A 27957-nucleotide genomic window follows, 5' to 3' on the forward strand; every position below is an offset into this window, starting at 1 on the left:
TTACATCATGGGCTTGAGTCTCATGTAGTGTTTGCAGTGTGTTTAATTAATAATATCTTTTAAAAAAAATTCAATCCAATGTAATCATAGATTGGATCTTGCAACTATTGAACCGCCTTAACAAGTTAATATCAAAGCTTTCATCATCATCAACAAAATATAACAGAAAGCTCAAGGAAAAAAAAAAAAAAAGAAGAAGAAGAAAAGGATGATGGGTTCCTATCAGTTACAGAAAATCTATTTAATGTCTTGTGTCTTGTTTCTCTGGAAGAGGCAGCAGTAACTTTTTTACTCTCTATGAATTTTGAGAACATCTATAGATCAGATCCGAGCTGAAATCCCACAGTTTCTGTGCCAACTCAGTGTTAACAGCTTGTGAGCTTGCCTGAGCTACGTTACTGTCTGCGAAATAGCTGCCAGTCAACCCTTTCACATGTGGATGCAATGCGACATAACATGTTGTTGCTGCCCCCTACATTCAGATAAAAGTAATCAAACAAGAAAATACGGAAAATTAAGAGCCTATGCTAAAATACAAAACTTCTATTTATTACAACTAAAGATCTAAAACTTTTCTGCATTGCCTTCTGGAAGAAGGATATTTATAAACTCATATTTGAAAATTGACAATATAGTTTCTGTCAGCATTTTTCCTGAAAATCTATGAGACTGTAGCTGAGAATGATGCTTCTTAAGAAAAAAATTCAAATTTTGTTCATTTGTTTCTGTAAAGAGTGGAATTACCTGCTCAACATTTTTTATCACATATTTACCAAGAAGGCCTACAAGACCTGCATCAAACCGAAAAGGACCATATAGTTGACATAAGCCTGCCACTTCCATCAAATGCATGAAGGCAAATAGTGAAAGGGAAAGACTCGAACAAGAACACAAAGGCCAAAAGGAATCCAGTCGAATTTTCCCAGGCTAACAAAATGAGGTATTGAGTTGATACCACTGAAAAAGCTGATATTGCGGAAAAGATTGGTGGTAATTGCCCCTGGGTGAACTGAATTTGCTGTTATGTCCACCCCATCTTCCTGTTTAGATAGGATCACATCAATATATTAAATGAAATTTTGGTTCAGATGACTCATAATGGGCTTTGCAGCATACCACCATTATGTTTTACAAGTAAAGATCATGACTAATGAGTACTACTGGCAGATATGAGAGAAAACACTTCAGTAAGCTTAAAACAAGAACAGATGCCATTCTTAGCATAAAAAAGGAGTGCATAAAGAAGATTAATTAACATTATTCCTAAAAGAAATGATAGATTGGTTTGTAATATACAGCCTCGAGCAAGTCATGCACCTTTAAACGCCTAGCAAGTTCACTAGTGTGCAGAACATTAGCAAGCTTTGATTGGCCATATGCTGAAAAACGGTTGTACCTGCACGTTATTAACGCCATATGTTAAGACAGGGAAGATTTACATCATGTTTGATTAACACTTTTGAATACAAATCACCATATAAACAACTTACAAGCTATCCTTAAGTCCCAACTGTTGTAAACTGTCTTAATTCAAACAAGCCTTAGCAGTCCAAAAGCGACATGCATGATATTTTTTAATAACTATAATTCAAAAGCCAACATCTATAAAGTTTACTCGCCATAATTGTATGAAATCTTAAATATCATGTAATCAATCATTTCCAACTTTATATTATTCATTAGTCACAAGCAGAGTGAAGCCCTTGTACTTTGACATCATTCCCTTCTTGCCTTTCCTAGATCAAAGATTTGAATCTAGTAGTAATAAATCTAATAAAAAGCAACTTCTCATATAATTTGGATTTGCTACTTGACCACAATGGAAAACTTGAGTACTCAACTTACATTAAGCAATATTGATTGTGTAACATATTATAAACTGAAGTACTTTAATCATCAAGAGGAGAAAATTGGGATTATAGTAGGATATTACCCTGACTGATCATTGATTCTATCGAATCGTATGCCTTCTGGATATGAGAACTGGTGACGACGTGATGACACATTTACAATCCTTCCTTCTTTGCTACTTTCACGTGATGTTTTTCCCATTGTTTCCAACAACAAATTTGTCAAAAGAAAATGACCTGCAAGAAGATAGAGTCCAAATCACTCATCTCCAATAAGTCAATAGAATTACAACTCAATTAGCTTAAACATCTTTGTTGAATAGGATTTCCTCTTTCCCTCTAAATCATCTTGGGGCATCATTATACAAACCTCTAGTATTTCTACATTAAGGCCAGAAGTATAAATTCCACGATTCAATTAACTAGTGTTTGGGAAAAAAAAAACAAAAGTTATCAGTTCCCACTGATGTTTTTATTCCATTATATAGATTACACAATGTAACATGTCTCACCAATGTGGTTCGTAGCAAATTGCAGCTCTATATTGTCCTTGGAAAGCATGAATGGTGTTGCCATGATTCCTGCATTGTTACTTAGAAATGCATAATTCCTCTCAGTGCAAGGTTCCATGTTACAAACAATACACTCTAAACCAAAGACTCCGAATTAAGCTTCTAAAAACTAAGAAAGTACCGTTAATCTTACATGAGAATGTTCAGTGGAAGACCTGAAGACTTGAATTCTGATGCAAATTTCCTCACCGATGCCAATGAACTTAAATCCAACTCCATGGCCTGTACCTTGGCATTAGGGATTTCCTTAACAATTGCTTTTTTGACCTCTCTACAAGCAGCCATGTTCCTCACTGCCATAACTACATGAACACCACGCAATGCAAGAACCCTAGCAGTTTCTGTTCCAATACCACTTGAAGCTCCTACACAAACAGAAACCACTCCAATTATCAAGCACAGAGAATGGGCTAAAGCTAGAATAATAAATCATATACATAGTCACAATCACCAAGTATTTTGTTACAATTTCCTAGTTAACTGTCAAAATTTCTCAAGTTTTTGAGTTACATTTTTTGAATGTCTATAAGAAATTAAAATATAATTATAAGTTTAACAAAAGTTGAAAAAAAAAAAAGATAATGTTACCTGTAACAATGGCAGTGAGACCAGAGCCATCAATCCCTTGAGTAACTTCTTCAGCTGTTGAAGAAGATGAAAACCCAGAAGCACCTTTACTGCTAAGCCTCCACATTCTTTCTCTTTCTCCCTCAATCTGAGCTTCAAACTAAGAGTTTGCAGAGCAGATAGGTTATTGACCACTATTTTAACCGATAATTTGTGAAAATCATACAAATTTTGTCCAAATTTAGAATGATAATACGAATATTCAGGTGAAAAAGACTAAAATGCCTAAACAATTTCAGACAAAAACAGAGCACCCTCGACAGTCCTATCCTGTGGCTTCAATTTTATATCTTCACGGTTCGTTTAGTTTGTTTAAACTGGCGGGAATCCGTTTACTTGGATTGTTGTTTTAACCTTCACAAATTTTAGTATAGTTTTGCAAAATTCTTTTCATTTTAGTATTTATTCAAATAGCCCCACCAAAATTCTCTGGGCATTTTAAAAGAAATATTAAAATTTAAAAATCTCAAAATTATCCAGCAGGCCATCACTGACCACTTTCTCCCTCTATTTTATAATTTTATATTTTCTTTCTACTCCCACGTTCTACAACCTAAAAACACAATTTCACTCTTGTTAAGTTTATTTGTTTCTTAGCATATCATAACTTATATTTCATACTTTCAATAAATAAATTTTTTTCTTCATATTCATTAAATTATGTATTTAGTAAAAATTAATTTCTTGATATTCATTAACTTTCATAGCTGATAAAAATTTTATTGATGTTCATTTTAAGGTTGGTTTTTATTCTTCTTATTTAGTGACTCAAATTATTTACAGATAAAAAAATATATCTAAATAAATTAATGAGAATTTGTGAATTAAGAAAGAAGGAGAAGAAATTGTTAATTAAATAATTTGCTTAAAAATTATTTAGATAATAAAATCCTAAATTAAAAGAAAGTATTGAGAGGAAATTAGTGGGTTCAAATAATCTCAGCTATATTCAAAAGAAAAAAAATCTGCATGACTTTACAATTCTATCCTTGTTAGACTATTGAAAATTCTATATTATCCTCCACATAACCACGTGCTTCCTTCGAAGAGTTCAAATTAATTTTTTATAAATTGGCCAAGTAGTTTCTCATTTAATTTACTTGACTGACTAACAGTGTTTGAATCCTTTGGATGTGAAGGAATATTTTTTAAAAACGAAAATGATTCAGATTTTATGTCTACGTTTTTAAGGAAAATAACTTGTAAATTGACACAACCGTCCTCCAATTTTAAATAAAAATTAGCACAAAAGTACAGTTCCATCTTAACTTAATATATGAAATACCACAATCACTTTTTTAGGGAATTTAAGAGCAAACATTTACAAATATAATAGAAACATGGAGTATTTTCGCCTTATTTTATTTGTTTTCACTTGAGATATTCATTTTGAATCAAGAACGGCAACCGGTGACATATCTGGCTGTATCATTTAACCAAATTCATGCTGAAATCCCAGAGCTTCTTTGCCAACTCCATGTTCTGGCCTTGCGAATTTGGCTTGTAGATGTTACTGTCAGAGAAGTACTCGCCGCTTACACCCTGGACTTGGGGATGCAATGCCACGTAGCATGTTGTAGCAGCCCCCTGTAATCAGATTCAGGAATTTGTACAAAGCAGAATTAATGAACTGAAAGTGTATAATGGAACTTCAATTTCACAAAACTCTCATGCAAGCAAATAATTATTGTATAAAAAGATGTAAAACTTTCACTAGTTTGGCTATCATATGTCGGTAAGGCAGTAAGCATATGGTCCGCAGCTACTCCTCATTCTATGACTTCTTGACAAGCTTAAATGAAAAATATGGAATTACATCTAGACAGAAAAGATGATTAAAATTTTAGAGGGTATGTAAGCACATCACAAAATCATTTCTATATATGTATTCAACATGATATAAAAACTTACCTGTGGAATATTTTTTAGCACGAGTTTACCGACAGTATTACAAAAGCCTGCATCAAACCAAGGAAAAAGTAAAAAATGAGACCATTAGAGGCATTTGCATCAGGCTCGTGACAGTGAAATACATGGCAAATAAGGCAACATATTAGAAATGTTAAATGATGAGAAAGTCCTCATAACAAATGTAATTAATACATCAAAATATTCCCAAGCATTAGTACATGGACGAAAATAAGTTAAAAGGAGTTCAGGGAATAATATTACCAATTCCTGCTAATTGGCTCTAATACCAACAAAACAATTTTACGACATTAACAACACACCTGTTTGCCTTCTCTAATGTTATACAACTAGAAGACCGAGTTAATTGCAGTCCAGTCATAAACTACTAGTCACAACATGAAATGCTAAAAAAATCACCTCTTAAGATTCCATTATAACGGAAAAGATTGGTGACAATTGATCCTGGATGAAGTGAATTCGCAGTTATGTTCACTCCATCTTCCTGTTAAAAAAAAAAAAGCACCATTAGGATCGAGACCATTACGCATGTAGCAAGCAAATGACCCAAAAGTGTAGTACAAGCATGTGCCTGTATTGACAAATAAGTGGAGACATAATTGAGGATAGAAGAAAAGAGTATGGGAAAGTTTTGCATTTTCCTCATGCATTAAAGAAAATAACTGGATCACTTCTAAAATGGCAGAGATAGAAGAGAATAACAAATCAAACAATTAAAAGAAATGCTGGCTGAGAGAGTACAGTTTTCTCAAAAGAATTTGTAATTCAGCAAAGCAGGAAACAGACAGCAAATTCAATCGTACTTGAGAAAAAATCTACCTTCAAATGTTTTGCAAGCTCTTTAGCATGCAAAATGTTGGCAAGCTTCGATTGGCCATACGCACCAAAACTGTTGTACCTGCACATAAGCAAGTCCATACAGTCAAACTAATTGTGCATAACTTCAGCATGTGCATCAAGATTCAACAGGTCTACATAGGGCCTCAGATTTTCAAAACTCAATATGACACCCTAGGATATGTAAAGAATACCTCTGCATAAAGCATGAAAATAGTCTAGAGTGAATTAGGGATCAATTTTTGAAACATATGAAGATGCTTAACACTTTATTGTTGAATTGCTTATCAATTAGTTTTACTAATGATCATCAAAAGAGGAATTTCCAGATAAATAGAAGACACTGTAACATTTTGGAGTTCATTAATATCATCAAAGCTTCACATTCAAGTACTATTTTCAATATTTCGCTGAAAGGGCTAGTACTTTCAACCTTGTCAACTTTTTGGGAAGTTCCAGAATTGAGTTGACAACACCAGGTTTATGTCATGTAAATAGCCAATGAAAATGAACAGGCAGATGTGTAACATTTCAATAGCCAAGAAACCCTCAAAAAGATTTGTGAAGATGTATACTGAACAGTAATCCTCTAAAAAATACTAGTTTAAAGTCTTATAAACACCCAAGTGGCTTAATTAATATTAATTTCCCAAAGAAACATCTCTTCAGTACACAAGTGATTAATAAATGATTGTCAAGGATATCATCTGAAAATTATAATAAAAAATAAATTGAGTTTGTGGCTGGATAGTCTTACGCTGACTCATCATTGATTTTGTCAAAACGAATTCCTTCACTATAAGCAAAACGATGAGCCTCTGAGGAGACATTCACAATTCTTCCTTCCCTGCTACTCTTTTGCGCTGTCTTCTTCATGGTGTCCAATAAAAGATGAGTCAGCAGAAAATGACCTGGAGAAAAACAAGGTCACCCCACTTTTCGGTCAATCACCAATGCATCAGAAGCAAACAGAAAAGAACAACTTTAATCATTCAAAACTGCTGAAATTGTAGCAATTCACTGTGCCAGAACAAATAGGCAGAGGCAAGTAATAAATTCTATAATTTTATTTGAAGAAGTATACAGGGAATTGATATTTAATTTGTCTACATCAAGATGAAACAAGTGTCCTCCTAAACCTGAGGAGACCCAAACACAGCCAAACCATTGTAAGTTGTAACTTCCATCGAATAATACTGTTCTGTCTTAAAAGATTTGAAAACAATTTTGGCAATAATATAAACTGAAAACCTATGCTTGTTGTTGCCATTACCAGTCCTGTTTAAGAGCATCAATTTAATAATATATACTTGAAATATATGTACGCACCCAAGTGATTTGTTGCAAACTGTAGTTCTATGTTGTCTTTCGATAGCATGAATGGGCTTGCCATTATTCCTGCATTGTTTCTTATAATAGAAAAGAAAATTAGTTCCTGTAGAACAAATCATCGAGCTCAGTGATACCCAACAGAAAAATTTTGCACATTTGAGTCTAAAATGAAGAAATAAGACGAAACAACATAGGACATTCATGCAGAGAGAGTTTGCAGATAAGTTGCACGTGTGAATTAGTACAAGAATAAATGAAGCAGTGAAATAAAATCTACCATAGCAGCTCTTATTTCTATTCTTACATTAGGATATTCAGTGGACGACCCTGGCTATTATATTCTGAAGCAAATTTTCTCACAGATGCCAAGGAACTGACATCCAACTCCATGGCATCAACTTTAGCAGAGGGGATTTCCTTGACTATTGCCTCTCTAACATCTTTACCAGCAGCCATATTCCTGACCGCCATAATCACATGGACACCACGCAAGGCAAGGACACGTGCAGTTTCAGTGCCAATACCACTTGATGCTCCTATGATCACAATGTCCAAGCAGCAAATAAAAAATGAATAACAAAAACTGTTAATATATAAAGCACATACTTATGTAAATCAACTACCCCTCATGTTTAAAACATCAACATATTTTCTGCAATTGTGCCGTCCTTGCCCAATTCAAAAGCAAAAATCAAGGAAATGTCCAAAGCATCAATATCAGAGAAAAATTAAAAATTTCCACGTAAGCGAGTTCGGTTCCTCTTTGAAGCTGAAAGAGGGGGCCCACCGGGGGGGGGGGGGGGGGGGGGAATTCGAAACTTCTTTCGGAAAATCCCTCAAATATTAATGTTCTTTCAGGACAGCACCATGTTCATCTTGTCGACCACACAAAAATAGGGCATTAGAGTATATGGAGTAATTAACATATCATCTCACCGCCAAATCCATCTGATTTTAACTCTAAATTTTCATGAAAATTGGTTGTCTGTGCAGAATTATCAATTTGAACAAGATTTTATAATCATTTTCACCAACCAACAATGGATCCAAATATGTTAATCAAAGTTGGCAACAATACAACACAACACGATGACGGTAAAGTGAAAAAAAAAGAAAAAGAAAAAAAAAAGATTTCCTGTTTTAGTTAAAAAAAAAAAAAAGATGACGGTAAAGTAAAAACCAAGGAAACAAAGATTTCCTGTTTTAGTTAAAAAATAAATAAATAAATAAAAGCATTCATTTCATTGAAAAATCTCTGATTTTCATGGGCCACATAACAGTATATCATCAGAAACATTTAAAGGGATAAACAGACCAAAGGTCCCATATTTGCTACGGAAACAGGAAACTTTACTTCCATAACAACCAAAACAATATTATCAGAACTTGAAATTTCCAGCCCAGATCTACCGAATATCCCAAGCATTCAATAAAATGAAAACAATGCAAATTTCATTTTATCGCAATTATTAAGACAAAAAAAAAAAAAAACCTGTGACAATGGCTGTGAGGCCAGTGCCATCAATTCCTTGAGTAACTTCCTCAGCTGTTGAGGAAGCCGAGAACCCAGATGGCCCTTTTCTGCTAAACAGCCACATGTTTTTTCTTTTTTTCTTTTTTTCTTTTTTTCTTTTTTTCTTTTTTTTTAGCTCGCACAAACAAAGTTACGGTTGTTACAGCGTTACGGGCTTCTTATGAGTTACGATCAAGAATGAAGGGCAACGACAGTTGATACGTATTAGCCGTTTAGGAAGCCGTGTAGTCATTCACCGACCGGTGAAGGTTGTGTGACTGCAATCTTGCTAGATTCGTATCGCGTTGTTGCCTTCGAAAGTTGGTGTCACTTACAAGCCACGCAATTTGATTTGATCATCGTTCATAAATTATTCACCATCTTTGATAACGTAGGTGTGACACCGATTTGGCCCCGACAAGACAAAGCTCTGAGAAAAAAATAATAAATAAATAATATATAATCCAAACCTTTTTAAGCACGTGTCTTATCATACTTAGCAATGTATTTAATTAATACAACACGACAGGAAACGTACAACATCAACACGGGTTGCATGGCCGATCCTATCGGTTTTGTTGGGCCACGATGGCCCAATTTTAAAACAAACCCAAGCCCAATCCAAGCCGGATCAGCTCCCGATAACAACAACCCGATAATAGACCCTAACTACCCGCACGTGTAAACGGTATCGTCCTATCGATAGCGTCACGTGCAGAAACCACAATCAATCGCAGTAGCGGAAAAAACACAGCGTCACAGCGATTAGAGAAACCCTAGCGCCAGCTCCCCGTCCCGTTTTCGCAGACTCCACTTTTATCTGGAAAAAAATTGTCTTCGTTTAAGCTTCGGCGGTAAGCTAATCAAAATTCTGTAATTCTCTTATGACCAAAAATATGTTATTTTTATTATGGATTATGAACTTAATTAATGAAAATGTTAAATGTATTTTTTTATCAAAATGATGTTTTGCTTGTTAGTTAGCTTAGTTCAACTATATAGGAAAGGAAATTGCAAAATTGTAAACTTCTTTTATTTTTTTAGCATCTATTTGATTACTTGTTCTTAAAATTTATCTGCATCCCAGCTTAATTTTATTTTTTAACGAACTTGATACTATAGTATAGCATTAGCTTATTGCTGCACCGGAATAATCTATAATAACTTAATGATGTTATCAAATTGGAAAACAAATTTCTCTTGATATAGCTGAATGAATTTTGGCTTGCATTTTATGGGTTTTGAAAATGGTAGACTGTCATTGTTTCATTCTAGCGATGTCTAAAGTGGAATTTTTGGTTGGGAAAAGAGTGGAATTTATGCTACGGAGAATGATTCATGGAGAATTTTTTGCATACGAAGTGGCATATGATAGTCTCATTTGAACTCTGCAGCAACAAGCACTATTTTGAATGGTATTTGAAAAAAATTGAAGTCTCAAAATAAGTCTTTGGAAGTTTTTCTGACAGGACAAGCATCGAGAGCCCCTCCTCTTGTCCAATTTCTCTTTGTTTCTTCGGAAGGTTTGGTCGCACCTTTAATGGGAAAACGGTTTGGATTTCACATATTAATGAAACAGGGGCCCACAAAAATATAGCTCCTAAAAAGCAACATTAATTCTTCTATTAAGTTTTTGTGTATATATGTTCATTATCGGTAGAACTCGGATCATTCCTAGATGCTTTCTGTGGAGTAGATGTCTTGGCTTTGTACAAATAACTCCTGCATGCTATAATACCAAATTTTCATTTTTAGTCTAAATAGAATTTGGTTTTAGTTAAAACACTAGCATTTTCTTTTGAAATGTAATTTCAATTGTAACATTTCATGTTGTGCTGTTTATAGAGTGACAACTGAAAAGACTGAGGAAGTTTTCCTGACAAGAATGCCCTTACACATGTTATTGGAATCCAGCATTGAGTCAGTTTGGGAAGTGTTGATGAAGAGTTTCTGTCCTCGTAACGAAGATAATCTTCTGAAGAACAAGAAGCCTTCTTTTCCTCTGTTACTTTTTTGCTATTGAAATAGAGGTGCAAGTTCTTTTCACTCTCTAGGAGCTACGTAAAGTTTTTTGCTGCGTCCTCTTTAAATGTCCGAAGGTGCAATGGCAGTAGTCAAACCTGAGGTATGTTGTGTAATTGTTTCATGAATATCTTTGGTCTCTTTCTTCGATTATGTTCTTTTTAATTAGTTAGTAGAAACAATGGATACCAGATTATTCTTTGGAAATGTAGCAAGGAGCAATGGCTTTTTTATGGTGTAGTAAGTATATGTTTAGGTATTTTGTTGTTAATCTAGGTTTTTACTTCAATAACCAATTTTGCTGTGTATTTTGTTGTTTAGGTATTTTGTTGTTAATCTAGGTTTTTACTTTAATAACCAATTTTATGGTGTAGTAAGTATATGTTTAGGTATTTTGTTGTTAATCTAGGTTTTTACTTCAATAACCAATTTTGCGGATTCATTATAGTTTTGTCCTATGTTAAATGCTTTGATCACTGGATAGAGCCTAGAAACTGAACTTCTAGTGTTTGAGAGTTGGAATGTGCAATACAATGATCTAGCTATGATCATCTACTTATTTATTTGTTTATTTATTTTGCCTTTAGCGGCCTGTCAGTCTTGATTCTTACTTGGTGTTGATTTTGGTTTGATGAGTCCAGATGAAGTCTTATATCTGGGTCCAAACTACTGATGGTTCAATCCAGCAAGTAGAAGAGGAGGTTGCCATGTTTTGTCCCATGATTTGCCGAGAGATTATTCAAACAGGAATGGGATCTTCCAAAAACTATGCTATATCACTTCCACAAAGGGTCAATCCTGCTATTTTTGGATTGGTACTTGATTACTGCCGGTTTCATCAAGTACCAGGCCGCTCAAATAAGGTGTGTTCTGCTTTCTCTGTTCCTTGCAAGATTTCTCGTGTCTGGTAGATAATATTCCTTCTAAATTGTTTTTTAGTGAAAGGGATATAAAGACATAAAAAGTGCTAATTTCTGACCCACTGGAAAGCTGTGGTTATATTCGTTTTTAATTTATCCTTTTAATTTTTAGTATCGTTGGAAGATAATATGGCACCCATCCACATGGTTTTGATTTTTGTGTTTGCTTGTTAAATGTCTAGGAACGTAAAATGTTTGATGAGAAGTTTATCCGTATGGATACTAAAAAGTTGTGTGAGCTTACTTCTGCTGCTGACAGCCTCCAATTAAAGCCTTTGGTGGATCTCACTAGTCGTGCGCTTGCTCGAATTATTGAAGGAAAAACTCCTGAGGAAATACGCGAGACATTTCATTTACCAGATGATCTCACGGAGGTCTGTGCTGCTACCAAGAAATCAATTGTATTGATGTTTAATTCTTTTTCGGGTTTTTCATGGAGATATTGTTCTGATTCAGGAAGAGAAGTTGGAACCCTTAAATAATGTAACTGATGATCCGCGTATTCGGCTTTTGAATCGATTATATGCGAGGAAGAGGAAAGAGTTAAAAGAGAGGGAGAAACTTAAGGTGGCTTAAGTTGTAGCATCCTAAACTTCTTACATACTCTCTCTTTGGACTAAGTTCATATCTATTTATTAATTGCATATAATTATGTGGTGTTGAAGTACTGAAATTGGGGAATACATTTTTGCAGTGCTAACAATTTCATTCTCCTTATATGTCAGAATGTTGAGGTCGAGGAGGAGCATGTGGATGAGCGCTCAGTTGATGATCTATTGTCATTTATAAATGGGGGGAATGGAGGTATATATGAGAAATATTCTTCATTTTTTAGTGCATCACTTACAGTATTCCCTATGCATCAGGTGTTTAACTCAGTACTTGTAGACCTTACATAGTCTAACCATAGTAACTGTGCGAGTAGTATAGCTGCAGTACAACACCATGGCTACAAACCATTATTATTACCAATGTCTAATCCTTTACTTCTTGTAGCCTTTCTAAACTTATTAAGTGCTTTCTGTCTCTCAGATTCAAAGGGGATTAAAACAAACAAGAACAAAAAGAAAAACCGAAGAAGAAAAGATCAACTAAAGGACTCTTCTACAAACAATTTAAATGGAAACCACAAGGTCTGATATATTCTCTCTTTCTCTCTCTTCCTATCTATATTGTCCTGTGTCTGTGTGCCATGTCTGCTGCATCGCATGTTTCATGATGCATACCTGTTTGTGTTCAATAATCATCATGCTGCTATTGTAATTATTGTTATTTCTCCATTTTTGTGCTGATATTGACACAGAAAAGCCAGATCGGCTATATTCCTCTTGTTGATATGCTGTCTTTCTTTTTGCTCTTTTAGGAGTTCAACTCTCTCCATTCAGCTTTCCATAATGGCGGGCTTAATGATATTGCGGTGTCCACTCCCCATAAGACTTCAAAATTGCAATGTTCTACTGCTGTTACCTGTTCACCAAAGATGGAATTTGATGATGGTGAAATTGATGATGATCTAGATCCTGCGATGAAGGAGGAGCTTGACAGGTTAGCCGGACATGTGGAGCTTCTATTGAGATGATGAATTCAAATTTTTAACTGAGAACAGGCATTTTAATTCTATAAATAGAAGTCTATACTCTCTTGATATAAGACCATTATAGATATCGACTTAAGTTACATGCCAAACCGTCATCTAGAAAGATTGCTTATTATTTGATTTGGTTGAAGTATGTCTATTTACAAGTTTATTTCCAATTAAGTGTGCTTGGATATATAAAATAACAAGAACAATGTGCCACTCTTTGTTAAATCCTCCAACTGCATTGTTGGTCAATCATGCTTATGATCAACTGTAGGGAAGTAGAGGACTTTGCTAGGCGATTGAATTCAGATTGGCCTCAAAGGATGCAAGAGATTTTATCATTGGGTCAAGATAGGAGACTTGTACAAGTATCAATGAACGGCAACTGTTCCAGTCGTAGATGTACAAGTAAGTTGTTTCCTGGCATTGTTCCAGAGTTGGTCTTCATGAAAATCTCTGCCTTTGGGCATTGAGAAGGGAAGTTGTTATGGTTGTTAGCTAATATACAAAACACAATTTCTGGGTTTTAAACAGGTTTGGACAGTAGATAACGCAATCCAAGATCAATAATTTATATGCCAGAAGTGTTGGCAACTTTGAATGCTTCAAGCACGTGGCAGCACTGACTTTGCTGCTGAAAGATGTTAGTTACATGTGAGTTATTTGTTCGTTTTTTCACCTCCAACATGTAATTTTCGTTTTGAGCATCTTGTACATCTAAAAATAGTTGGCAAAAAAAAAAAAAAAAAAAAAAGGAACTCTTACAGTGAGAATTGAGCAAAATCTGTTTGTTTGCCTTCATTTTATGTTGCCGCAAGTTGGTTGTGATTTTCAGCCATTGTAATTCATTAGCTGTAGCTTCTGTATTTAGAACATTTTGAGTGAAAGGCCTGAGCCTGAACCTTGTTACAACGCATTGCCCATTCTAATTTTAAAAATCCGGCTACCCGAAAGTAAGAAACATTTCTAATAACAAAAAGCAAGAATCCGAGGGCAAAGAAAAAGCGAATGGTCAATCTTCTAGACTTCTTATGGTTGGCCATAATCATTTTCGTACAGGACAAACTAACTGGGAATTGATGTAACCCTATGGACTAAGAGGGAATTAACCCCTTGAAGCCAAGCATGTTACATTTCCTTGCCCTAAAGGAAAGTAAAAACAAACTACTGTTAGAAACCCAATATGAAACCAAACACACACACACACACACCACAGAAACTGAAAAAAAGTGAATAAAACATTTTCTTTTATAATTCTTGAGCTGGGAGAATAAAAAGCTTTAAAAGCATTATGTCTATGTATCAGTTTTTCACCTTATTCCCATTAGCACAGTAATACTTCTTAAAAGCTTTGGGGAGATAAACAGGCAGCAAGAACCCAAAAAGATTGAAGCACCAGAAGGCCATATTAGCCAAAGCAAGGGCTCTCCCAAGATACAGCCTTCTCGCTGATGCACTGTTATCTCCTTCTGCCTTTGAGAACTCTGTCTTTAACCAGTCGACAATAGTGAAAATCCTCCTGGAATTGTAAAAAACGGGCACGAAAACGCGAATTGGCGTCGAGAACTTATCCGAGAAGGCCACCCCTTCCATGAAAACTTGACTGGCCAGAAGAAACACATGGGGTGCTGCTGCTTTGATCCCTTCTTTATCACCCTCAAATATGCCTTCTAATATATAAGCTATTGGGAGAAGCAGCCCTATAATGGCACCGACCAATACGTAGACGCGAAGAATGGTGGTATTGGGATCGAAAACAGAGGATTCTTTAGATTGGGGTGGTGGCGGGAAGGCGATCTTGAAAAGAAAGAACATGTAGATGAGTGAAAAGATCACAAAAGCGAAATCTTCAGCACTTATCATGCTACTTGCTGCGAAAACTGTGACGACTGCGAGGGCATTGAGTTGGCGAAAGCTTAGAAAATTTGATGATGCTTTACTAGGAGTTGCAGTGCTTTTAGTGGATTGAAATGATGTCGGATCATCTTGCTGCTTGAATGCTACTTCGTGTTCTTTTGGGAGGCTTATGTCTTTGCTTGTTGCTCCAACCCCACCTGACATTTTTTGTTTCTAATTTTTTTTTTTTTTTTAATCTTTTTGAGCTTCTGAGTTATGAGGGTTCTCTTTACTGAGAAAGGAGATCAAGATTCATGAATTGTAAGACACGCACTTAGTGAGAAAAATGTGAGCCACAATAATAGAGAGCCTCGTTGGGGAGAATTAGTTGGGCAGAGAGAAGGGGAAACACTTGAGGTGCGGAAGGTTGACACGTGGCATCTGTGGAAGAGTTTAAGGTATGGGAGGAGAGAAAACGTGGCTGATTACGGAGTCAAAAATGTGTGGGCTAACTACAAGCCAGTGGATTCGGTTTTTGTCATTTTGTGTGACTGAAAACTGATGGATAGAAATGCAACTTAAAAAGGGTTTTGGTCATAGGGACTCGAACTCATGATGGATAAAAAGAAAGAAATTGTGTTCGCTTAAATTTAAAAAAACAATTAAACCTACATAATTCGTTGTGGGCGCTCGAATTTATGACCTTATAATTGTAAGGAATGCATTTTAGCCACTGGGCTAAAATCTAGTGGCTCGAGTGCCCACGTGAATTAAGTTCGGAGACCGTCATGAATTTTTTTTTTTTTTTCAAACAAATTGTTGTATCACACTATTTTTTGTATTTGTGATTAAAAACAATAATAACAATTGTACACACGGGAGGTCTAACAAAGATGAGATCTATGCTAATGCTTTGAAAAATTAAAAAGAAAATTGCTCTCGAAAAAAGAATTAAAGCCTCTTTGAGATTCAAGTTGAAGAACTATAGTTTAAAAATTATAACATTAAAATATTTAATAAACATTAGTTGCTGTAACTTGAAAGTTAAATTAATTTAATTTACACATCTTTATTAATTTTATTAAAATTATTATTTAAAAATTATACTTTTTACATATATTAACTTTTATTTTATAATGATAATTTTTTTCATAACAATTATATCTTAAAAATTATAACAACTCAATCTTAAATACAACCTTCGGCGAGTGATGTTAGTATTACCAATGGCTTTTTATGTAGCTGATGTTTGTGAAAGAGTAATGATATTACAGACGTCCTCAAATTACTCCAAAATTTTCTTTCGTTCGGGATTATAGTGATGCTATTGGCAACTAACCACCTTCAAAGGTCCAGATAGAACTCCTTTCCACCATTGAAAAATCTGTGGCTATGAGTTTGATTAGGGCTTACGGCTGCGATAGTGCGAATCATCTTGCAGAAGTCCGTACGCACGATTCAACATATTAAAATTGTCGCCCAATAGAACAACAGATGAAAAAAACAAAAACAAAAACAAAAAACAACCAAGCTGAGTCATCAGTTCCATTATTACTTTCAAACTTAAAATCCTAACTTAACTAGCTTGAAAAGAAGAGTATCTCTGTAAGAATGGACACAGGAGTAAGAGACTTAGGGGAGCACAAAATGACCTTAGCAATAGCTTAAAACCAAATTTATTACAGAAACAATCTTCATAACTAAGAACCCAAATATATATAATCTGCTATAATGCTTTAAGAAAAAAAGGACGGGACCAAAACTTTCCTGCAAAATTTGTTTTTTTTTTTGCTTTTTCTTACCTTTCTTTCCTTTCAATTTTCTGACAGAAGACCACTGGTAAAACTGGAACCTCTGATAAGAATATGGTGGGCAACTAAAACTCTGCACATTCCTATAACTAAATAATCCTCCCCTCTTCCTCCATTAGGTAGTGATTCTATGCTTTGGGATATATTTTATCTTGGGACCTTTTTCGGGTTTTATTCTGAACTTGGGGGATATAGGAGCCCCCGTGGTTGAGGACTGAAGAGCCACGGCATTGACCAATTGATTCTCTGCATTGCTGAAAACACTCCTCTCGTGAAAATCTGACTGAAAAACTGCTACTTGAAAGTCACCCTGAACTTCTGGATATCTTGAAGATTCAGATTCTGCGCGCAGCACCAATGTCACATGTTCGGCCGCAGTTGCCTCCTTCCATCCTGTGTTAGATTTGTAACCAATAAAAAAATGTGATTACATATATACACTTTGAGAGCATAAGAAAAACACAAAAAACAATAGAACTTACTTTCTGAGAGAAAAGTTTTTGCGGCATGGATGTTAAACGGCAAGCTTCTCGCATGCGTACTGCCCTCCACAGGTGAAGTGTTCTCAATCCCAATACTATTATCATCCACGGAGCACGATCTTAGACTGCTTTCATTAGATAGGGTCTGATCACCAGCCTGTCCAGCATTCACATCTGCTTCCAAATCTCTACTACCATTTTGAACTGGCAGTGGGTCTTTGATCCCATGCCGGCTCACTGGTCTCCAGAATTTAACAGTTGGCCTGTTTGCGCCACATTGATTAGAATCAAATTTGGGCTTCTCCGGATTATTGTGCTTCTTTGGCATCTGATGCTCTACCATGCAATCATCTCGTGCTTCGGCTGGATTACAATTCCCAAGCGTGACAGATATAGAGCCAATCAGAACCTCATGATTCTTACTTTGTTCTGGTTGGTTTATGACTTCTTCCAGTAATCTAGATTTCACAATCACCAAATCATTTTCTGGTTTTGGTTTCCGGCTCCAAACTTTGTTGCCATTGACTGATGGAGCAGCCCTTAAATCCTTGTTGATTCCATGCTTGTGGATTCCTCCAAGCTTTGATGCCTGAGAAGTTTGACTCGCATGAAATACAGTGGGCAGACCACGTTGTGATTTCGATGGCACCTGCCGTCGAGTAAGAAACATATGACGACGACCAATTCCTTGTACAATTTGTCGTTCAACATTATTATCAATACTGAAATCACAGTAAACATTGCTAGACCCAGGCTGAACTTCATAATCCACATCATCTTCAGAGTTTGCAAATGAGAAGGGTTCAAGAGATGAGGGATCATGATCCGGCGGTGAATCTGCATTGTGTGCATCAGAATCAGAAGTAGCCAAAGGGCTTGAGGTTTCTGGTAGAGTCACAGACTCCAACGTATCATCAGTCTTCTCTTCATGTCTTTGTTCCTTTGCTTTCTGTTCTTTCTGCCTGAGCTTTTTCTGTCTTTTCCTTTCCAAAAGCTCAGCTTGCCTGTTGGAATTTTGCATAAAATATAAATAAAGTAGAAGCACACCAAACTAGATTTCTGAAAAAGCATTACCAAGGTCATTTATCTTGCTAACTAGGTCTCTGAAGTATGATAACTTATTTGAAGTTTGTATAGATTTATGTCCATTTGATGAACACCATCTGGAACTTTAAAATTTCCGACTTGTTCCATTAAATAATTCCAGGCCAGTCACTCATACAGGCTCATAGATTACCATTCGGTCTTGAACGAATTTAACTAAAGAGATATTATCTCGTGTGACAGCTCCACTGCTTGCTCTCTTTATCTGACCCAGAAAAATCGAGCCAACAATTTTGTACTTGCTTGTTTCTCTATTTGCTTTAATGTGTCCTTCAGTTTTCTAGACTTTCTCAATTTTATTGATTAAAAGCTTCAAGATTAACAAAATATGACAGAATTTGGGTGGCAGGGATGCATAGCCCCTAAAAGATACTAAGGTTCATATAAAGCATATTAGCTCTTATAATGCCCAGAAAGGTTTTCTCTCTTTATTTTTTATAATTAACAAAGACGAAAGAATCGGACTCTCTGATATAGATGAAGAAAGCAAAAAGAAAAAAGTGGTTGGAAAGTCAAGTAGCACAATGTACCTTCTCTGAGCAGCTTCTTCCTCCTCCACTAGCAATTTCTGGCACCTTAAAGCTTCCGCATCCTTGTCAGCAAGCCATGCTTTAATCTGAGTAGAAAAAACTCTTAATTAATTTGCAACACACCATCAAAATAAAAAATAAAAGAACTTTCCCTTTACTCCTACTTTTCTCATCTCATTTATAAGAATTAAATGCAAAACTGTGCCTATTTCAAAAATTAAATAATTGACCAAGTTGTTGAAGATTGCCCACAATAGCTCTTTAACCATACCACTTCAAGATGCATACAGATTGTCAATTAACCAATCTAATATTTATAAAACAGAAGAAAGAGAAAGTACCAGTAACTGCTCCACCAGGAAGCTAGTGCAAGCAACTAGGTTCTTTGTTTCAAGACCAATCTTCCCTGCTTCCCCATCAAATATATATTTTTGCATTGCTACAGCTGTCCCACATAGGAATGTTTTTTCACTAGCATCATCAAGAATACTGAATAGTTCTTGAGATGATATAGGAAACCTAGAGGGTCTAGCTTGGACAATATCCTACAAGGAAAATAAGATATTATTACATACTAAAAAATAATAGAAACAATATAACAGATCAAAAACAATTAATCTCAAAAAGAAATGAAAGAGAAATGAAGATGTTCCCTTACCAAAAGGGCAGAACCAGCCCTCAAACAAATTTGCGGGAGAGAAGAAAATCCAGGTTTCCGAATAACTGCCGTCAACGATTTTACAATGGAAGAACCTGGAACTTCCTAAATGACATATACAAAAAAGAACAAAGCATTTAGAAAAAGTTACATAAAAAATCGTTTACAAGATGAAAAGCTCAATTGGAAAAATGTTAATGCAGTATCTGCATACTTTCTCACAGATAAAAAGTAACCAATCAGTGAATAGATAATATTATCACAACAGTAAAAGTCATTCATTCTAGAAACAGCAAGTGAACCAGGAAGCCCCTTTTTTTTTTTTTTGTCCTGAAAGGCCAGGAATCTCAAACTTATAGAAATTTGGGATATAACCAATCAAGCAGGGGAAGACAAATATTTTACCTCCAATGACACATTCTTAAATGATAAGATTTCCTTAGCTTCATCCAAAGAAAGCTGTACAAAACAGAGGCAATTGAGCAGCACAAGCAAATAGGAAAAGTGCACATGAAGTAACTCAGAATAAAGTTATCACCTTATCCCAAAATGCTCCTAACAGTTCCCTGTTTTTGGTAGAATCCTACAAGAGGAAAACAAAATCTTACAATAAAATTCCAAATACCAGAAACAAGATCAAATATAATTGAAAAAGCAACTATTGAAAAATAAATTAATAAGTATGCAAACAAGAGAGAAGGCAAATATTTGGATGACTAAAAAATTAGCAAACAAAAGCAGCTTGGTTTGAACACAAAAAATTATTAATGCAAACATACAAATAAAATAAATTACATTTGCGGAAAAGTAATGAAACCTTATCAAGCTTTTTCAACCGATGATGCACGCGTATATGTCTTCTATGGGTAATGGTTGAACAAAATTCTCGAGAACACTTGTCACATTTCTGCATCTGCACTTTCAAAGGAGTAAGCAAAGGCCAACCAGGAAGTTCTGCCCAAAGAAATAAAAGAAATAGAATCAACATAAATGGCTTCAACATCAAGTAGGACCTATTTCTTTCACAATACAAACCCATACAATTTCATGAGACATAAATTTTCAGGCCCACAATTGACCTTAGTAATGGCCTAGGCTATAGCAGGAACAGCCTCATATATTTTGAGATTTTAAAGGTTGAGATCCTTTACAAGGATAGTCACATTTTAAAACGGGAAAATTTTTTTAAAAAAAACCTAAATCAATAAACATCAATGCATGGGATACTATGGCAATGCTCTAATTAATATTTCTTCCTCCTATGAAGTTGCTAATTGCAAACTGCTAAAAGTTTGTTATTACCTTGCTGATCTAAAGCTTGGAGTAACTGGATCCACTGAACTGAGCTGTCCCCATTTCTTGAAAAAGAAAGAAGAGGCTCCTTTCCAATTGCTTGTTTGATAAAAGTATCCAGCGAATCATTTCCCTCCTCTGCTTTCACCACATCTGTGACACTAGAGGCTTTGAGCTTTGCTACCGGCATTTATGCTAACAGAAAATTTAGATCCCACCAGCTGACTAACAATACATCCCACAAGAATGACCAAAAAAGAAAAAAAAAATGTCAGGCAAGCACACCACACGGGCGTAACATTAATAAAGACCCAAACAAACACCATATGAGCAAATCTCAACATACACACTCCAATCTATTTCAACAAAGAATTTGTTCTCATGATGATTATTTTCACAATTAGTTGCTTGGTCATATAGTCCTTGTAAGGAAACTAAATGGACACATATATACGTCTGAAAAAATTAATTCTCAAACACACAAGAAATTGAACCAACATAGGATCATTGCCCTACCAAACTGTTCCGAAACAAAATGGCTGCAAAGAGCATATCCCTTTGACAACAATGCTGACTGCCATGAGTCTATAAATCTATGAATGAATAAATAGATAATTCTCAAGCACCTTAATACAACTAACTCAAAGTTTGTAAGTAATTATAATTCCGCAATGTACCCACAAACATAGAACACAATAATGGTACATTACTAATTATAAACTTAACGAGTACAAAACCAGATCAATGCAAACGCAATAAAATCAATTGCGGTTTCATAAGAACGAACAGAATCAGAACTTAATAAAATTTCGAGTCTTTGATTTCACATTGACTACCTCCCTCATAAAAATTCTTACTTTCTTACCTCCCTCATAAAAATTCTTACTTTATTCTAAAATCAAATTTAGCTTATGTGAGATTTCATTGTTTTTCAAAAGGAAAATTACAAGTTATTCTCATCTACCAAACAGAGCAACAAGTAAATTTCCACGTTGAATCATTAATACTTAAAAAAATGAAAAAAAATAGAGAAAAGATTGTTAGCGTTTCGCGTTACGTAATTGCGATCATTATCATATAATATTGAATTGTATAAATAGACAAATAAAATAAAGAGAAGTTAAGTGATCCGTGAACGTACCAGTGGAGGAGTGAGAGAGAGATCGGTATGAAGAGCGAGAGAATCTCCGGCGATCGGAGGGATTCGGAGTCGTGGAGGAGGTGATTGGGGAAGTGTTTGGCACGAGAGAAAGTCGGCGAGAAAGTGATCGGCCTGGAACTCGAGGGAAGGAGCCAAAAAAAATAAAAAAAGAAGGAAAGAACAGAGTGTTTCGAGGGGAGCTAGAAAATGTGAGTGAAAATATATAAAGCTGAAAACAGAACGTAAGAACCCCCTATGGTGTGAGAAAGGGTAGAAAACTAAAAATAAAAGAAAAATTATAAAAATTGGACAAAAAAAGTATACCATAATGACATTGTGGCATTTTGCGAGACTCGCTGTAAAGGGGAGTGAAAACACGCGTCGTAAGCGGGCCGTTCCGCATTCTCACGTGGGCCTTGTGTCCATTAGTTTAGATGATAGTGGTCTTTCTAAATGCAGTGATTTGATCATCCCGTTTATCAGGCACTTAAAGAATCAGATTCGTTTGGTAAAAGATTTTGTTAAATAGCTTTAAAACTGTTCATGCAATATTTATATATATATATAATCAGATTCTTCTATGTGGATGTGGTTGTTGCTTTCAGAGAAATCATCGTTTATTAATCGCCCAAAACCCACTAGGCTCTCGAAGCGCGCATCTCCTTTCTGTGGGAAATTAACCATTTCAGCAAAATGAACATCACATTAAGATAATTGAATTTGTATTAAGAAAAATAATTATTTAACATGATTCAATGTTTTCTATTCAAGTGGTGGTGCGTAATCATCAGAAGAGCAGCAATATTTACAGAAGTCGGAAGAAAAATTTTCACCATCGTTGCTGCCATTCTATGATTGCTTGATGAAGAGCATAATTAGGGAGAAGATTGCAGTGTTCAAGCTTTAAATTTGTCATGGGTGAAGTGTTATGCCCACTTTTTAACCATCCTCTAATTGCCTCACCCTCGTAGGTGAAACCATCTGCTGCTATTTGTGGATCCTTCATGACTTCCTGCAAATTCCAAGCAATTGCCATGATGAAAAGACATTCCCCACAATCAAATGAAATTGGCAAGAGTCTAATATTCACATCCTGTCTCCAATGCTTTAAGTATTAGTCTATTACCTGCAGAATTGGGCAGACAAAATGAGAGGGAATCCGGCGATGTTCCTTTGAACCAGAGCATGATACCGGGAATACACATGAAACCCTCAATGCCTCGAGCACACTCCATATTTCTGACACAAGGTCTGGTCGATTCAACCGGTTGTTCTCACAACACCTCAATGCCAAGTGAGCCAACTGTTCGGCTTCTGCAACTGGCCAGTCACCAGCAGAAGAATCCAATACTGAATTGAAATTTCTCTTCTCTAATGCACATTTCACATCTTTTTTAATTCTCAAAACTGGCCTCCCAGTTAAAAGTCGTAACAGTATAATTCCAAATGAGTACACATCAGACTCAGGCGTAAGTTTTCCAGTTTCTAAATATTCAGGATCTATGTACACAGAGGCAGAGTCATTGTTAGATTCATTACATAATGCGGAGTTTCCGGTACTTTCACCCTGTGGAATCAAATGGAAGAAGCCAAAGTCACTGAGTTTGCTGCCAAAGTTGGCATCAATGAGGACTTTAGAGGGTTTTAAATTCCCATGGATAATACACGGTTCGTTGGAGTGAAGGTAGATAAGGGCAGAGCAGACGTCAGAGGCAATCTGCATTCGTGTCTGCCAACGGAGTGGACTCTTCTTATTTTTACAGGCAAGGCAATCTTCAAGGCTGCCATTTCTGAGGTACTCAAAAACAAGAGACCTAGATTCTGGACAAGTTCCAATTAGCGTTACGAGGTTTGGATGCCTTACTCTGCTCAAAACCTCCACCTGAAGTTTGACAAGCAAAGGGAGTCTTAGTTAATGAACTTCTGAATGGATTTAGAATTCTTCAGTGAGATCTTCAGTCACCCATGTCAAAAGCTAGAAGTTCTTGATTTATGGTTATGATTAAATGCATTAAGATAATTATAAGCCAAAAGTTGACTATAACATATAGTTTGTATGGATAACTTAGCTAGCAGTAATATGAAGTTCTTTAAGGTTTACCTCATTTTGGAATTTCAAGTGGCTTTGAGGGCCGTAAGATGGAAACATCTTTATAGCAACATGCAAATGGCGAAGGAGCCCTCTATAAACATTTCCATATCTTCCTTCCCCAATCTTCCAGGATGGTTCAAAATTGTTAGTGGCCTCATTTAACTCTGAGAAAGAGAATTCAAGAAGCCCTGGCTGGAAAAAGCTCAAGGCTTCTCTTTTTATCGATTTTTTAATATCTCTGACCCTTCTTTGTGCATTTCCACATTCTATCCGCAGTTGATCTCGTTTTTGCTTAAAACTGATCAGAAGTTCCACAGCAGAGATGATTTTCTCCTCCAGCTCCTTCACCACAGAATGGGATTCAGCAAGTTGGCCTTCAAGTGCTGAGTTCTGGTCCTGGACAGTTTGAAGTTCTTTCACTGTTTTATCGTGCTGGTTTTTTGTTCTCTGTATTTCTTGCTTTTCTTTAGCCAGTAATTCCTCCAACTCTTTTCTTTGGCTCATCTCCTTCACACATAAGCTTTGCATTGCTTTGACCTGCAAGAAGGAACGAAGACCATTAGATAGCTCAAAAAGATGAGAAGGATAAATTATATTTATTACCAGCTGAAAAGCTTCAAAAGAAACCACATGCTTTTCAATTGCATCATATCCAGATGATGATCATCACAATTTTTCTTAATCATTTGTCTCTCATAACAATAACAATTGCCATGGTGTCATTTTCTCCTTTGCTGTGGAGGCCATTAGTAGGGGAATTGACTGATAGCGATTAAATGTGTGTGATCTATATTATAAGGGGAATGTTTAGTTAAAACTCTAAAACATAGTTGGAGCATCAGAGTAATAAAGAAAAAAATAGACACAAAGAAGCAGAACTTTTTTGTTTTTCTTCTTGCGGTGGTCAAAATCAGAAGCAAATTTTCAGTCTGGCTTACTGATAAACCACAAGGTCACATTTTTAGCCAAGATAGTCTTGTATATCAAAAGAGGGTCGAAGTACAAAGACCATTATTCAACCCCAGGAAAACAGACTAAATGAAGGAAAAATACGACATCAAAAACAGACTAAAAGAAGTTTGAGAGAAAAAAATCAATAAATCCAATATTGCAAGACAAAAAATAAGGGAGAAAATAAAGTGCAATTTAAAGCTTACCTTGCATTTAGCCTCCACAGCATTGTCTTCCTCTTTCCATCGCTTCACTACCTCTTCATACACCATCTTCTTTGAGTTCTTAGCTTCTATTTTAGCTTGTTCTAGTCTGCTTTGAGATTTCTCTTCCTGAAAGGCACGTGAATCAAATGGGTTAAACTTTAAACCAATTGTTCAAGATCAAAAATCAAAAACCAGTTATTCATGCCTTCATAATGTAAATTGTTCAGGATTTCAACAATTTTCTAATTGTATCCTCATGGGTGTTTTTTCCCACAATACAATTCAAATATGAGCATGAAAAGATAAAATGTCAATTTATGATGATCAACATCATCTTGTTACTCTCACCTCATCAGTCAGCAGAGGGGTTGATTTTGAAGTGCCAAGCAGACTGTTGGAGGACCAGCTAGACTGTACTGAACAACAAGATGTTTCTTCCAATTCATCATCAGCATCTTCCTCCACATCTGCACAGCCCTGTAACAAAGTTATTTCTCTAGCATCCCTAGAAACAGTTTGATATGCTCCATATGAGAGACAAAGAACAGATAAATCTCTTCCATGGAATAAGGAAAGGAAAAAGGCCAGGGTTGGCAAGCCTACCAGGAAATCCCAGCCTATATCCAAGGGATTCCAATTTCAAGTGCCCTGATTGCTTCATCTCTTCATTTGAATTCATCAGCAGAAGTGTAGGGGAAATTTCTAGTTCTGATCTATTTTCACTGCCACTCCTGTTTTTTTATCGCTCCTTTTGTGAGTGGCAATGATAAGTAAAGCATCAAACAAAAATAAGAATTCTATGGGTTCTAGGGCCGTACCTTGTGTAGATGAGACAGCCCTTGCAACAAAACCAAATATGACAAGATATTGGTGCTTGTTGGCATACAAAAATTGCTTTCTTGGACTTTAGCTCAAGAAGTTTCCTGCAAGCTCAATAAGTTTAAGTTAGTGACAGCAAAAATAAAAGCAGAAACCCATTTGAAAATTAGTTGCTACAAGAACTACTTCAACTAATCAGAGAGCATTATGAGTTAAACTCACAAATTCCTATCAAAATAAGAAGAACTTCTATGCAAAGAATAACTAAAACAAATTGCGTTTTAAGCAATACTGAATAGTCAAAACATACAATTCTTCTTCAGCTGCATCCTAGGACATTAACGTATCTCAAAGTTCCATAAATATTTCAGCAATATAATCTGAGTGCTTTTTCTTTCCTTTGATGACTAGTCCTACAAATCAAATGTTCAGTAACCAAGGGAATTAGAAGTGGTAACTGATAAATGGTCCATACTTTGAATAGTGTTTATCTGCTGCTGCTCCCATAACAAGCCATCTAATATTCTGCTGAGTGATAACTTCTACAATCCCATCCTCAACGTTGTCCTTCTCTATCCATACCGAATCTCCCTGTACCTACAGAAACAAAGCCATTACTTAAATAGAAAATGAGATCACATAAATGAAATCTCATTATCTGATCAACTAACTATTTTGCTGACTCCATCTCTCAGAAAGAGCTCCAATATTTAACAAGTTGCAAACTTCTACTCATTGAGAACACAACTGAAGTTTTTGGTAAACACCCACCAGCAATTCCACTCCACTCAGAACATTTATGAATTAAAAGTCACAATATCTCAATCGCAAACATGCCCTTTAGACCTTCCGTTTATCAGAAATTCAAATAACAAATAGCTTTATGAGTAAGAATATCAAACACTCAACAGTGTAGCATGTCACGCAACGGGCAAATATTCTTCTAAATCCATCAATAAAATAAAGCATAAAAATCAATAATCAAAACTAACAAATCTGATTAAAACTATGAGACGAAACAATACCCCAGCTTGACTCAGTAGGAGTAGGTATTGATCGAAAACTTGTATCTTATCTGCATGTTGTTTCAGTCCATTGACAGCACCTTTACTCTCCTCTGCACAACAGCAACAGGAAAAAAAGATTCATCACAATTCAAGAATTTTAAGACATAATCAAAGTCCGTATAAGATAAGGTCTAATTCGAATATAGAAAATCAATTCAATTCCTCGCTTAAAAGCAAAATTAGGGAACTTTAATAATTTATTAGCTATAATAACACAAAATAAACGACAAAAAGCAGATAAATACAACTGAGCGATTACAAGCATTTATTTTTCTAAGTTAAAAAAATTAAAAAAAAAACTTACTGAATGCGAAAACGTGTAACGGCTTGTGAACATGAAGCAGGGAAATCTTCTTCCCAGCGAAATTCTGGAGAGCCCAAAACACCGTCGTTTTGTTCTTCTCAACATTCTTGCCCACTGCAACGAATATAGTTTCCTCCACATCAGATACCACTCGCTGTTGTCGATTCTCTTCAAAATTCTCCATCTATGATTGTAGTTAGCACCGAATGGGAATCTGAAGGGGTTGAACGACTGACGAATATTTCCGAGTTGTGGTGGTGGACTCGGTGAGTCACTCAGTTATTGTCTTTGCATTAGGGGAAAGTTGTGCTTTATCATTGGACTACCGTGTTATTTGCTCGCCTACTTTTTGAAAAAAGAGGCGTTTGCTTGTGAGTGTGTGGAAGGGCTGAAAGTGCTTAATTAGAAAGCACCTTCGGGAAAAGTGATCAAAAAGATCAGAGCGGCTACGTGCCACGTGAGGTTCCAACATTGACGAC

At 35.7% G+C, this 27957-nt stretch overlaps 6 protein-coding genes across 12 annotated transcripts; 1 reads left to right on the forward strand and 5 right to left on the reverse strand.

The window, feature by feature from the left end:
• Positions 1–28: 28 nt before the first annotated feature.
• LOC102621527 (short-chain dehydrogenase TIC 32, chloroplastic-like) lies at positions 29–3652 on the reverse strand. The gene is made up of 8 exons (XM_006490367.4): positions 3011–3652; positions 2556–2787; positions 2363–2442; positions 1934–2087; positions 1318–1396; positions 956–1040; positions 745–791; positions 29–472 (listed from the first exon to the last, which is right to left on the reverse strand). The coding sequence occupies exons 1-8, from the start codon at positions 3114–3116 to the stop codon at positions 296–298; spliced, it is 960 nt and encodes a 319-aa protein (XP_006490430.1). The 5' UTR covers positions 3117–3652; the 3' UTR covers positions 29–295.
• A 604-nt stretch (positions 3653–4256) lies between these two features.
• Positions 4257–9079, reverse strand: LOC102620776 (short-chain dehydrogenase TIC 32, chloroplastic). 3 transcript variants are annotated; one of them, XM_006490364.4, is made up of 8 exons: positions 8640–9079; positions 7452–7683; positions 7145–7224; positions 6573–6726; positions 5798–5876; positions 5378–5462; positions 4961–5007; positions 4257–4636 (listed from the first exon to the last, which is right to left on the reverse strand). In XM_006490364.4, the coding sequence occupies exons 1-8, from the start codon at positions 8743–8745 to the stop codon at positions 4478–4480; spliced, it is 942 nt and encodes a 313-aa protein (XP_006490427.1). In that variant the 5' UTR covers positions 8746–9079; the 3' UTR covers positions 4257–4477. The 3 variants fall into 3 exon arrangements, with proteins under 3 accessions (XP_006490427.1, XP_052289228.1, XP_024958445.1); XM_052433268.1 differs by lacking the exon at positions 8640–9079 and adding an exon at positions 8084–8235; XM_025102677.2 differs by lacking the exon at positions 8640–9079 and adding an exon at positions 7771–8055.
• A 267-nt stretch (positions 9080–9346) lies between these two features.
• On the forward strand, positions 9347–14096 carry LOC102620512 (SKP1-like protein 21). Its single transcript, XM_006490363.4, has 10 exons — positions 9347–9514; positions 10506–10785; positions 11324–11545; positions 11785–11976; positions 12059–12169; positions 12328–12406; positions 12635–12735; positions 12966–13147; positions 13459–13592; positions 13719–14096. Exons 2-10 carry the CDS (start codon positions 10750–10752, stop codon positions 13733–13735), a joined length of 1074 nt encoding a protein of 357 aa, XP_006490426.1. The 5' UTR covers positions 9347–9514; positions 10506–10749; the 3' UTR covers positions 13736–14096.
• An 83-nt stretch (positions 14097–14179) lies between these two features.
• On the reverse strand, positions 14180–15767 carry LOC102620224 (uncharacterized). Its single transcript, XM_006490362.4, has 2 exons — positions 14499–15767; positions 14180–14327 (listed from the first exon to the last, which is right to left on the reverse strand). Exons 1-2 carry the CDS (start codon positions 15243–15245, stop codon positions 14313–14315), a joined length of 762 nt encoding a protein of 253 aa, XP_006490425.1. The 5' UTR covers positions 15246–15767; the 3' UTR covers positions 14180–14312.
• A 767-nt stretch (positions 15768–16534) lies between these two features.
• On the reverse strand, positions 16535–22512 carry LOC102619453 (uncharacterized). Of its 4 annotated transcripts, XM_052433343.1 has the most exons (11): positions 22364–22512; positions 22040–22171; positions 20908–21051; positions 20423–20559; positions 20144–20188; positions 20011–20064; positions 19606–19710; positions 19289–19492; positions 18948–19033; positions 17314–18317; positions 16535–17224 (listed from the first exon to the last, which is right to left on the reverse strand). In XM_052433343.1, exons 1-11 carry the CDS (start codon positions 22440–22442, stop codon positions 16947–16949), a joined length of 2268 nt encoding a protein of 755 aa, XP_052289303.1. In that variant the 5' UTR covers positions 22443–22512; the 3' UTR covers positions 16535–16946. The 4 variants fall into 4 exon arrangements, with proteins under 4 accessions (XP_052289303.1, XP_052289305.1, XP_052289304.1 ...); XM_052433345.1 differs by lacking the exon at positions 22364–22512 and having other exon boundaries at positions 20908–21119; positions 22040–22311; XM_052433344.1 differs by lacking the exon at positions 22364–22512 and having other exon boundaries at positions 20908–21123; positions 22040–22310.
• A 45-nt stretch (positions 22513–22557) lies between these two features.
• LOC102619765 (U-box domain-containing protein 32) lies at positions 22558–27887 on the reverse strand. 2 transcript variants are annotated; one of them, XM_006490361.4, is made up of 11 exons: positions 27479–27887; positions 27133–27224; positions 26583–26704; positions 26107–26211; positions 25892–26019; positions 25637–25755; positions 25289–25414; positions 24141–24668; positions 23166–23921; positions 22873–23051; positions 22558–22705 (listed from the first exon to the last, which is right to left on the reverse strand). In XM_006490361.4, coding segments are annotated over exons 1-11 (2340 nt in total). In that variant the 5' UTR covers positions 27663–27887; the 3' UTR covers positions 22558–22704. The 2 variants fall into 2 exon arrangements, with proteins under 2 accessions (XP_006490424.1, XP_006490423.1); XM_006490360.4 differs by lacking the exon at positions 22558–22705 and having other exon boundaries at positions 22745–23051; positions 27479–27886.
• Between the last annotated feature and the right edge of the window lie 70 nt (positions 27888–27957).

Source organism: Citrus sinensis, chromosome 9 (genome assembly GCF_022201045.2).
Source record: "Citrus sinensis cultivar Valencia sweet orange chromosome 9, DVS_A1.0, whole genome shotgun sequence".
Taxonomy (NCBI): Eukaryota; Viridiplantae; Streptophyta; class Magnoliopsida; order Sapindales; family Rutaceae; genus Citrus; species Citrus sinensis.